The following is a 12,180-nucleotide window of genomic DNA, read 5'->3' as shown; positions in this document are numbered from 1 at the left end:
TTTTAATTTTTAATTCTTAGGAGTTTCTGAACAAAAGTGCACTTTACTTAAAAAGGCGTTTCCTTCTGTGATCTCAAGATTTTCTTTTCCACTGTCAGGCTTTGGTGAATGTTACATATCAACATAATACCAGACCTTTTCCTTCAGGAAGTTTTAACACCAAAAACCTTTATGCCAAAATGAACTTGAGTGAACTTCCACTGAAGGTGCTGTGGGGGTTGGCCAGGGGTGGGGGTCCTGCCCAGTGGCCCAGGAAGGGTGTGGAGGGTGCCTCCCCTGCCAGTAGGCTGCTGTCTCCTGGGCGCCCTGAGCCCCACAGCCTGGCCTCCAGCCTGGCCCCACCCAGCCCTTTACTTGCCATGTACCAGGGACAAGTTCATGTCTCTGTGCCTCAAGCTTATCATGGGAAATACAGGCACTGGCCCTTCCCTCCCAGCTGGTTGTAAAGACAGAGAGTGACATGACATACTTGGGATGGGGTCTCGCATCTCTAAGTACAACACTGGTGTCAGGGGTCAGGTTCATTTCTTCAGCTGTTCCTGAAATATATCAGGTGAGCATCACGTGAACAGTTGTTTCTAGAGGGACATAAGGATAAAAGAGCTAAAAAGTTGTTCAGTTACTGTTAGCGCACCAGACCCATTCGCCCAACATGCAGCAAGCCAAACGCTGAGACGCCAAGGTTTGCAGCTGAGAGTTGAATCGCGAGGCAGCCAAGCGAGGAGACGGGAGAACGAGTCTCAGGTCCACCTGCCCAAAGGCAACGGGCTCGGGGTATGTATGTTGTGAGCAGGGAGGCTTAGGTGTGGGGACAGATGAGCTGATGGGTGTTCGGTGCGGGGGCATCTGTACATTCACAGCGGAGGTGCTGGGCTCAGTTTGAGGGTGGAGACCTTCTGACGGCAGAAGGCTGTCCGTGGGAACCCCACACACGCCGTTTCAGGATTGACGGGCCCAATGAGTCCTAGCCAGCTTGCACTGGATAGGAGCTGACTACAAGTTCCTGGGCTGTGGGAGGCTGGGAGGCTGTGCGTTTAAAGAGGAAGAAAAAGAAAAATGACTAACCAAAGTGAGCTTCCTCAGTGAAAGCAGGCCACAGGTGGAGGGGCTTTTAAACTGTTCCCTTTGTTGCTGTTCTGTGAGAGCAGCTCAGGGACTTCTGTTCGTCACCAGTTTCTGTCAACCCTGTGGGGCAAGGTTTCATTATTTGGCATAAAAATTTTAGAAATCTTTTCTATATAAGACCCTTTTATGGATATATTAAAATCAATAGGAAAGAAAAGAAGATGGTGGAGTAGAAGGACTGAGTTCACCTCCTCCCACGAGCACACCAAAATCACAACTAACTGCTGAACAACCATCAAAAAAAAAAAAGACTTGAACCTAGGAAAGAAAAAGATATTCTACATCCAAAGACATAAAGAAGAAACCACAACGAGGTGGTAGGAGGGGCGCCTCTTGATGATATAATCAAAGCCCATACCACCTGGGCAGGCAACCCACAAACTGGACAATAATTATACCGCAGAAATTCTCCCACAGGAGTGAGAGCGCTGAGCCCCACATCAGGCTCCCCAGCCTGGGGGTCCAGCTTCGGGAGGAGGAGCCCCCAGAGAATATGGCTTTGAAGGCCAGCGGGCCTTGACTGCAGGAGCTCCACGGGACTGGGGGAAACAAAGACTCCACTCTTGGCACACACAGACGGTCCTGTGTCCACAGAACTCAGGGCAAAAGCAGAGACTTCACAGGAGCCTAGGCCATACCTGCCTGCTGGTCTTGGAGGTTCTCCTGGGGAGGCAGGAGGGAGTGCCTGTTGATCTCTCAATGCTATGAGATTAGAAATCAATTACAAGAGAAAAAGTGCAAAAATCACAAAGACGTGGAGGCTAAAAAATATGCTACTAAACAACCAGTGGATCACTGAAGAAGTCAAAGAGGAAATTAAAAAATACCTGGAGATAAAATGAAAACACAATGATCCAAAACCTGTGGGACACAGCAAAAGCAGTTCTAAGAGGGAAGTTTATAGCAATACAATCCTACTTCAAGAAACATGAAACACCTCAAATAAACAACCTAACCTTACACCTAAAGCAACTAGAGAAAAGAACAAACAAAGCCCAAAGTTAGTAGAAGGAAAGAAATCATAAAGATCAGAGCATAAATTAATGAAACAGAAACAAAACAATAGAAAAGATCAATAAAACTAAAAGCTGGTTCTTTAAGAAGGTAAACAAAATTGATGAACCTTTAGCCAGACCCATTAAGAAAAAAAAGGGAGAGGACTCAAATCAATAAAATTAGAAATGAAAAAGGAGAAATTACAACTAATGCTACAGAAATACAAAGGATCATAAGAGACTACTACAAGCAACTATGTGCCAATCAAATGAACAACCTAGAAGAAACGGACAAATTCTTAGATACAATCTCCCAAGACTGAACCAGGAAGAAATAGAATATATAAACAGACCAATCACAAGTACTGAAATTGAATCTGTGATTTAAAAACTCCCAATAACAAAACTGCAGGACAAGATGACTTCACCCGCAAATTCTATCAAACACTTAGAGAAGAGTTAACACTTATCCTTCTGAAACTACCCCCAAAAATTGCAGAGGAAAGACTGCTTCTGAACTCATTCTATGAGGCCACCATCACCCTGATACCAAAACCAGACAAAGATACTGCACAAAAAAAGAAAATTACAGGCCAATAAAACTGACGAACATAGATGCAGAAATTCTCAACAAAATACTAGCAAACTGAATCCAAGAATACATTAAAAGGTTCATACACCATAATCAAATGGAATTTAAGCCAGGGATCAAGGATTTTTTTCAATATCTGCAAATCAATCAATATGATACACCACATTAACAAACTGAAGAATAAAAACCATATGATCATCTCAATAGATGCAGAAAAACCTTTTGATAAAATTCAACATTCATTTATGATTAAAACTCTCTAGCAAGTGGGCATAGAAGGAACACCTCAACATAATAAAGGCCATATATGACAAAACCACAGCACAGCTAACATTCTCAATGATGAAAAACTGAAAGCATTTCCTCTAAGATCAGGTACAAGACAAGGATGCTCATTCTCATCACTTTTGTTTTTTGTTTTTTTTGCAATGGCACTTGGCTTGCAGGATCTTAGTTTCCTGACCAGGGACTGACCCAGGGCCATGGCAGTGAAAGCACCAAGTCCTAAACACTGGATCACCAGGGATTCCTTCCACTTTTATCCAATATAGTTTTGGAAATCCTAGCCAGAGCAGAGAAGAAAAAGAAATAAAAGGAAAACAAATTGGAAAAGAAGTAAAACTGTCACTCTTTGCAGATGACATGACACTATACCTAGAAAATCCTAAAGATGCTACCAGAAAACTAGAGCTCATCAATGAATTCAATAAAGTTGCAGGATACAAAATTAATACACCAAAATCCATTGTATTTCTATATACTAACAGTGAAAGATCAGAAAGAGATATTAAGGAAACAATCCCAGTTACCATCACATCAAAAAGAATAAAATACCTAGGAATAAACCTACCTAAGGAGGCAAAAGACGTGTACTCTGAAAACTCTAAGATGCTAATGAAAGAAATTGAAGATGAAAAAAATGGATAGATATACTGTATTCTTGGATTGGAAGAATTAATATTGTTAAAATGACCATACTGCCCAAGGCAATCTACAGATTCAATGTAAACCCTGTCAAATTACCAATGGCATTTTTTTTTTTTTTTTGGCACACGGGCTTAGTTGCTCCACGGCATGTGGGATCTTCCTGGAGCAGGGATCAAACTCATGTCCTCTGCATTGGCAGGCAGATTCCCAACCACTGTGCCACCTAGGAAGCCCCACCAATGGCATTTTTCACAGAACTAGAAGAAAAAATTTTAATGTGTATGGAAACTCAAAAGACCCCGAATAAGCCAAAGCAATCATAAGAAAGAAAAACAGAGCTGGAATAATCAGGGTCCCTGACTTCAGACTCTACTACAAAGCTACAGGAATCAAAACAGTATGGTACTGGCACAAAAACAGACACATACATAGTTAAATGGAACAGGATAGAAAGCCCAGAAATAAGCCCATGCACCGACGGTCAATTAATCTATGACAAAGGAGGCAAGAATATGCGATGGAGAAAAGACAGTCTCTTCAATAAGTGGTGCTGGGAAAACATTACAGCCACATGTAAAAGAAAGAAATTAGAGCATTCTCTAACACCATATACAAAAATAAACTCAAAATGGATTAAAGACTTAAATGTAAGACTGGATACTCTCAAACTCCTGGAGGGAAACATAGGCAGAACACTACTTGACATAAATCGCAGCAATATCTTTTTGGATCCATCTCCTAGAGTAATGGAAATAAAAACAAAAATAAATAAGTGGGACCTAATGAAACTTCAAAGCTTCTGCACAGCAAAGGACAAGACATAAAGACAACCCTCAGAATGGGAGAAAATATTTGCAAACAATACAACTGACAAGGGATTAATGTCCAAAATATGCAGACAGCTCATACAACAATATCAAAAAACCAAACAACCCAATCGAAAAAATGGTCAGAAGACCTAAACAGACACTTCTCTGAAGACATACAGATGGCCAACAGGCACATGAAAAAATGCTCGATATCACTAAATATTAGAGAAATGCAAATCAAAACTACAATGAGGGATCACACCAGTCAGAATGGCCATCATCAAAAAGTCTACAAATAATAAATTCTGGAGAGGGTGGAGAGAAAAGGGAACTCTCCTACACTGTTGGGAGGAATGTAAATTAGTGCAGCCACCATGGAGAACAGTGTGAAGCTTCCTTTAAAAACTGAAAATAGAACTATCATATGATCCAGCGATCCCATTTCTGGGCATATATCTGCAGAAAACTGTAATTCAAAAAGACACATGCACCCAATGTTCACTGCAGCACTATTTACAACAGCCAAGACATGGAAACAACCTAAATGTCCATCAACAGAGGAATGGATAAAGAAGATGTGGTACATACGTATAATGGAATATTACTCAGCCATAAAAAAAAGAATGAAATAATGCCATTTTCAGCAACAGGGCCTAGAGATTATCATACTCAGTGAAGTAAGACAGAGAAAGAGAAATATCATATGATACCACTTATATGTGGAATCTAAAAAACAAAAGATACAAATGAATTTATCTACAAAACAGAAATAGACCCCCAGATGGGAAAAAAATTTATGGTTACCAAAGGGGAAAGGTGGGGGGAAGGGATAAATTAGGAGTTTGGGATTAACATATATACACTCCTATATGTAAGATATGTAATAGACAGGGACCTCCTGTACAGCACAGGGAACCATACTCAATATTTTGTAATAACCTAAGAGAAAAGAACCTGGAAAAGAATTGTATAACTGAGTCACTTTGCTGTATACCTGAAACTGATGAGATTGTAAATCAACTATACTCCAATAAAATTTAAAAAATGAAATCAATGAAGTGATTTAAGTAATAGACATCCGATTTCAGAAAATATTTTAGCTAGCTCATCTTCAAGAGTGTATCACTGTGATATAAGTTGCTTACAAATATTAAACCATCCTGTTGTTTTTACCATGGCGTGTTACCTGTAGCAACTTTCAAAGTAAACACTCTGGCACCTTTTGGTTTCATAACCCCTTCCTCGGATTGGTGGCTGGGGGCAGCAGACATCAAAACAAGGCTTCCTTACCCCCAAGTGTGTAGGCATCTTTTTTCTTTTTCTTTTCTTTTTAAATTCAGTAGTGCCGTTTCTGTGCGGAGTTGCAGGAAAAGAGCCACAGAATAGAATGGAAACTCAGACCACGTGTGCAGACAAGGAAGGGCTCGGACCACTGGCATGGGAGTTTCCATCCAAGCGCCGCACTGAGAGACTGAACCAAAGTCCAGCCGCCTTCCAGCAGCTTAAGGCGTGTCCCGGGATGACCCCGGCCCCCTTAAAACGCCCTCCTGAGAAAGCTGCCATCGCCAGAATTTACTGTCTGTTCCAGACAAACATGGTGACGAGCAGACAGGCCCCCGAAGCCCCTCTTAGCACAGTTCCTTTAGAAAGCGTGCGGGGCTCAACCTTCTCTCTGTTCTTTGAGATGTGAGACTGCCACCTGGAACTGTTTCCTCAAGGGACTTTTCTCTGAAATGCAAACATCCAGGGAGGATCGGGCTAATTCTGTGCGAACCTTGCTTCACGTGTCGCTGCCGGCAGCCCCCTGCTGTAAAGACAGATGTTTGTTTCTCCACCGTAAAAGCGCCAATGAACAAACCCTGATGGCCAAGTCACGAGGAACAACACATCCCAGCACCTGGTGCCTTTCCAAAGCCAACCAGTCTTTGAAACTCCAGCCTTTCGTTTCAGGAAACTAGATCCAATCACACTGGACTCTCTTCCCACTGCCCTCATCACTTTAACAGCTTCTGGCTTTGTTCATCTTTGACAAGGGCTGGCTTTGCCTGCAATGTGTTAAACTGATGTGAGTGAGCTGTCTCCTGATGTGTAACAGGCAGAATTTGGATGGAGGTACCACTTTACAAGCCAAATGACATATCGAGTTTAATCAAACAGAAGAAAACCTTATTTATCGAAGTGGAAGGGTGTGACCACTAATAAGAAAAAATGCAAGAGTGAACAGACAAGAAAGGTGGGAAAATCAGAAAAAGAACTGATCTTTGTAGAGAAAATCCAGTAGTCAGAACAGAATCCCACCAGACCCAAGATGGTAACGGACACTGTGGGAAGCCGTGGGCTTCACCGTGCGGGGAGTGAGGCCAGCTGTCCTACAGCTGTGTTCGGGATAGATTCTGCAAAGGAAAGCCAGTGGGATGCTGGCATCTTTTGTCTGGTGCAGTGTCTGCACATACACAATTAGATAAAGGGCTTATGGACTCTGGGGCATTTTATGAGGTGATGCAAACACCCAACGTGTCCATCAACTTTGAATTTGGACATGCATGTAGCCTGAAGAAAAACAATATTTTGGAACTAATGCCCAGTGAAAACTGATTACCGGGAGAAAAATGCTGGCTTGCCACACCGGTGAAAACAGATTACACACATATGCAGCTGAAGACAACCACTGGTGATGCGTTTTCCCGCCTAATTTCAAAGTTTAAACGAAAGAAGCATTTAAAGCCACAAAAGCTGCCTCGTTCATTGGGCCGTGGCTTCTATCGCGTAGTGCTCAGGATTTTTAAAGATCTACCCCTAGCTTTTACAGTTGATAGAACTCTCTTTCCGAAAGGCAGTTTGATATGTTGAGAGTTCCTCAAAGTCCATTTGTCACCCCCCTTTTATTGGGAAAACAGGACGACATTAAAGGAAAAATAAAAACTAGTATGTTGACTTTCAAGTAAGCTGATACCGTCTGATACAAACTGGATTACTGTGCATTTACGAAAGAGGCCCTTTATGGGCCAGGAAGTGAGGTCAAGTATAAGAGCAGCAGTTTATTCACTTAGTTATAGAGGAATTAGGAATACAAGTGCAAACAGCAAATAAACAATGTCAAATTATTACCCCCCCCACCCAGGACACCACCTCTCGCTTTGTTACTCAAGGGCTCCTCCTGACTTCCCCACAAGATGCACCGTGACATGTATTTCCTGTGGCCACTGCAGCACGGGGCCGTCCCCCCCACCACTCACCCTACACACTCCCCGCCCTCCCTAGGGAGGTGTCAGCTGTCCCCGCTCAGCCTCGGGCCAGGCCCGTCCAAGCTACCTTGTCACAGCTGGTTTTGCACTGTTTGGGGAGGGTTTTCCAGCCAATAACATTATGAGGCACCGAGGGGACCGCCTGCTCCCTCCCGTGTGGCATTGGCTGAGTGTGTGTGGCTGTCGTGACGGCAACGGGGCGGGCATCTCGGCCGTGAAGCGAGCTGGCTGAGCCGAAGCCCACCCGCCTCAGGACTGCTTATGTGCAATGCTCTCCTTATAACCCAGCTGGATCTGGAGTTCCTGCTCCTTCCGGCTCAAGACATCCTAACCAATGGACACCCCCAACTTGAGAACTGCTTCTGGAGAGGCCCAGCTCAGCCTTTCCTGCTGAGATTTGGGATGACACAGCCATGACCACCCACAAAGGTGCACTGCAAGAGAGGGGCTTCCTCAAAGATGACAGCCTCTCTGCACGCACGCGCGCACACACACACACACACTAGCTCCAGATACACGCTGAATTTAACATATTAAAAACAAACCCACCACCAGGGCTTTGCTTTCACAAATGTTTATTGAGCGCCTGCCCTGCTCGGGGCCCGGGCACTGTGTCTGCAATGTGAAGAACATGCAGACGGACGAGGCCTTACCCTCCACGAGCCCACAGTCCAGCTTGGGAAACCGGTCACGTACCCGAATCACTGTCGTACAAGGCAGAAAGCGACAAGTGCCACGAGACTGACCCCGATCAGATATCAGAGAACCCAGAGGAAGAAAACCTTACTTTGGGACAAGAATAAGAGATTAGAGAAGGTGCCTTAGAAGCAGGCGGCGAATGTGATAGGTCAGATGTCGATGGGAGAAAATTAAAGAGGACCAGTCAAAGTCGGAGGCAGGAGGCCTGGCCCAGCAGTGGAGGCAGGAGGTGGCCAATGGGGCTGGAACCAGCAGGCTGGGTCCAAGGGGCTGGGAGGAAACCGGGAAGGTGTGCTGGGCTCACCGGAAGATGGTTCTACCTGCCAGCAAATCTGTTCTAACTTCAATGCTAGTCCTTGTGAGGAGGTGATTTGATCCAAGCTTTGCTTTATGAAGTGTAATCTGGGGCAGTGAACAGTGATTTTACAGAAGGAGGGACGGAGGGAAGGAGCCAGTTGAAAAATGATTCCTCTTGGCATCTGGGCAAGAGTTAACAGGCAGTGACCATGAGAACCGAGGTGACTCAGCAACGACGAAACATGGGAAACAGGGACAGAGGACATAGGTGGGTGAAAGACAGTTTTATCCGAGAGACAGAGGGTCACCTGTCTGCAGAGCTGGGACAATCCAAGGCGTAAAGGCTTACGTTTGGGAAGAGAGAGGGGCTGGGGGTGGGGGGTAGCCTGGATACCGGCGGACACCCAGGTGGAGGTGTCTGTGGGCAGGTACTAGTTGGGATGTGCGTGCGGGTTCAGGTAGAGATGGGGTAACTGGAAACACGTCATCCACACAGGATGACAGCTGAGGCCTGGGACAGGCTGCGGTGACCCCATCTCACCACGCGAGGGTGGCCCAAAGCACAGGCTATGGCACAGAAAACCGCTAAGCAGGATGTGCTGGTCCTCTGTGTTCTCCGCTCTCGAGAAACAGTTCTTCAGTTTGGTGATTCCAGGCAGGAAAGCTGCCACCACTGTGGAGGGTCATTCTGAAAGCACTGACTCCGATGAGAGTTTTTTAAACTTATTTATTTTGAAGAGCTTTCTGTAACAAAAGCATCTTTCTGAGGATTTCAGAGAAGCCGCCGATGTCTCCCATCCCACTGGGTCTCAGAGCTGCGGGGAAGCCGAGAGGGCAGCACCCTGTCCCTTGTTGCGAGGGGCCTGCCCGGCGTCAACCTGGCAAGGATAGCACAGCAGGAGCCGGGCCGCGACTGCGAGCTTCTCTCTCTTCCTAGAGACAGAGGGTGGCCCGGGGGACCAGCTACCATCCAGATACATGGACAGGAAGACGGACAGGCAGGAGGCGGGTGGGAAGAGGGATGGTAGGTGATTGACAGGTAGGTACCCAAGTAGGGAACTGTAAGCAAGGGTGGCTGGGAATAACAGGTCCACTGCTTCACCTGGTTTTCAAGTGAGGAAAAGGAGAAAATGGCTTCTGATAGAAAAGCATTTTTTGGACCCACCAGTTAATTACAGATGTGAAAGGAGATTACTTGGACTTTCTTGAAATATTAAATGGTATGTAACGAAAATATATTAGACTATGTTCCCACACATCCCACCCAATGAGCTTCAGAAACGGGAGTATCTCGGTCGGCCTGGACACACACAGAAAGACAGCCTGAAGGAAACAAGACCAGGAAGATCAGACCTTAGGTGGTTTTATCCGTCACAGAAGCAAAATGGCCTGGTAATTCCCTGTGAAAAATTAAACGAGAAATCCTTAGAATGAAGTTCCAAACGCATCCATTCACACAGGAGACGGAGAGAAAAGACAGTCACGTTTTGGATGTCCTGAGTCCCACACGCAGAGTCGGACAAGCCACGCCCCCGTCTGGCAGCCTGAGCATGTCCGCATCTCCCCCAGTAACCTGGAAACACACAGCCCGTCCGTTTTACAACGAAGGACTCCCGTTAACGACGCCTGGGCCCTGTCGTCTGCCAGCGACACACCTCAGCCGGGGCCTCAGATTTTCCAAAACACCTTCTTCTTATAGAGGATGTAGGCGATGAGCACCCACAGGGCGGTGGCGACTGTGTTCTGCACAAGATGCTCCGCGTGGGACTGGGCGTCCCGCAGCCTCCACCGGAAGGGGAAGTAGTCGGCGAAGACCTCGTGGCCCACATACACCAGGATGGAGTTCATGCCTGGGGAGACACAGCTGGTCACCGACCTAACTCTTGAAATCAGACTTTAGTTCAGGGAACAAAGAAAAAGTGCCCACTTGTTATTGGCTATGGCCAAAAATAAGTGATGTGAATCTTAGAGATCTGAGTGTAAACTATACCCCAAAATTATCAGAACATATTCCTTTTGTAAGTGTAATTCTGGAATACTAAATCTGAAAGGAAAGCCAGAATTATTAACTTCTATTCTCTGTCTTGATTTTTGTACCTTGTCTAATGCTCTAAACATGTGAAATTAGTTTCCATGAATTATTTGGTCCAAATCTGAAATAGAAAACTTTCATACATTTTTATGCTTGTCCCAAACTCAATTCTTAATGTAACGGGCTACACATCTATACATTAATTTATCCGCAAAAAAATATTGCTTTAATGTTTAAAAGCCATGCCACACAATTAAACCCATGCTTGGTGGACATTTAAAAAAAACAAAAACAAACCAAAAACCTTCTATTCTCTACACAGAAAACTCGAGGACCAAAGGGAGTCACTGTTACTGGACTCAGGGCTGGATGGGTCACTGAAATCACCCGCTGCCTCTCGCCTGGGGGAGAACCGCATCTAAACCGCCCTGTGCATCTCCGCGTGCAGTCCCTCATGCAGGGCGTTTACATGAGACAGCGCGGCCCTGTTTCTGAAGCTTGAGGGACTGGATGACACGCCTGAAGAGGCTACGACCCCCCAACCTAAACGGTAAAACGGGGGGAGCTGCTGGGGAACAGGACAGCCATGTCCTGGTAGACCCTCTCGACGTTGCCTTGGACACGCCTGGCCCCTGCGGCCTCCGGCCCGTCCGCTGGATCCTGCCTCCACAAGGCCCGGGGCGGTGGGGCTCACCTGGGTAGAAGAATGGGGTTCCTGTCCACAGCCCCTTCACGTCCACAACGGGGTACAGGACCAGCAGGATGAAGAAGGCGAAGGAGCTGAGTGTGGTGACGTAGGAGACGGACCTGGGGGACAGCGGGCGGCTTAGGGTTCCTGAGGGCACGGCCCACGCAGCCCGGCCGGGTGTGAAAACCACAGGCTTTCTGTACCTACCAGAGGTTTTTGTTTACTGGAATAAAGCCTTCGTTTTCAGAAGCTTTTGTCAAAGCAACAGAAATAAGCCCCTAGAAGCAGGGAGAAAGAGGTTAAAGTTTTTTACATCATCTCAAGAAGCAACTGTGGTTTAAAACTAAAAAACAGGAGTGACTTAATTGCTTAGGGAAGGCTGGAAATGGTGCCATTTTATTCTCTTGGAATACAGAAAAACATTTTTAAGAAGTATAACTTTTATAATTTTTAAGATGTATAACTAAAAATATTCTCCAAATATTCTCCAAAAAACATCTTTTCAGCATGGCTCTGAGTTGAAAGTAAATGAACTGTTAATTGAAGTGAATCCGTGGAGAAAACAAGGTCGGGGTGGAAGGAACAGCCAAGCTTATCTTTTGTCACCTGTGACCCTGCTACCACTGGCCTGGTCCTTCTGGCGAAGGTCCCCACCAGAACCCACACCTCAGCCCCATCTCCTCATGTATTCATTGACTTATTTATAAAAACATTTTCCTAAGAAAATCAACCTGAGAATTTAGTGTCAAAGCTTTTCCTCTCCGATATTCA

At 45.4% G+C, this 12,180-nt stretch overlaps 1 protein-coding gene across 2 annotated transcripts in view; it reads right to left on the bottom strand.

Annotated features, from left to right (window-relative positions):
• Positions 1–496: 496 nt before the first annotated feature.
• The window catches only part of HGSNAT (heparan-alpha-glucosaminide N-acetyltransferase), a 43,422-nt gene continuing 31,738 nt past the window's right edge, over positions 497–12,180 (bottom strand). The window contains exons 16-20 of one of the 2 annotated variants that reach the window (XR_009047726.1): positions 11,617–11,687; positions 11,416–11,528; positions 10,345–10,539; positions 1,066–1,185; positions 497–539 (exon numbers count right to left, since the gene is read on the bottom strand). Coding sequence is in view for 1 of the 2 variants with exons in the window: in XM_057697068.1 (XP_057553051.1) it covers positions 10,358–10,539; positions 11,416–11,528; positions 11,617–11,687 (366 nt within the window). In the remaining variant the exon portion in view is untranslated. Of the gene's footprint in view, positions 540–1,065; positions 1,186–10,290; positions 10,540–11,415; positions 11,529–11,616; positions 11,688–12,180 lie in introns of those variants that run through there. The other variant, XM_057697068.1, reaches the window with a different exon arrangement.

Source organism: Hippopotamus amphibius, chromosome 10 (genome assembly GCF_030028045.1).
Source record: "Hippopotamus amphibius kiboko isolate mHipAmp2 chromosome 10, mHipAmp2.hap2, whole genome shotgun sequence".
Lineage (NCBI taxonomy): Eukaryota > Metazoa > Chordata > Mammalia > Artiodactyla > Hippopotamidae > Hippopotamus > Hippopotamus amphibius.
Note: the sequence above shows the minus strand (reverse complement) of the source record. Positions and strands in the feature narration are given on the sequence as shown.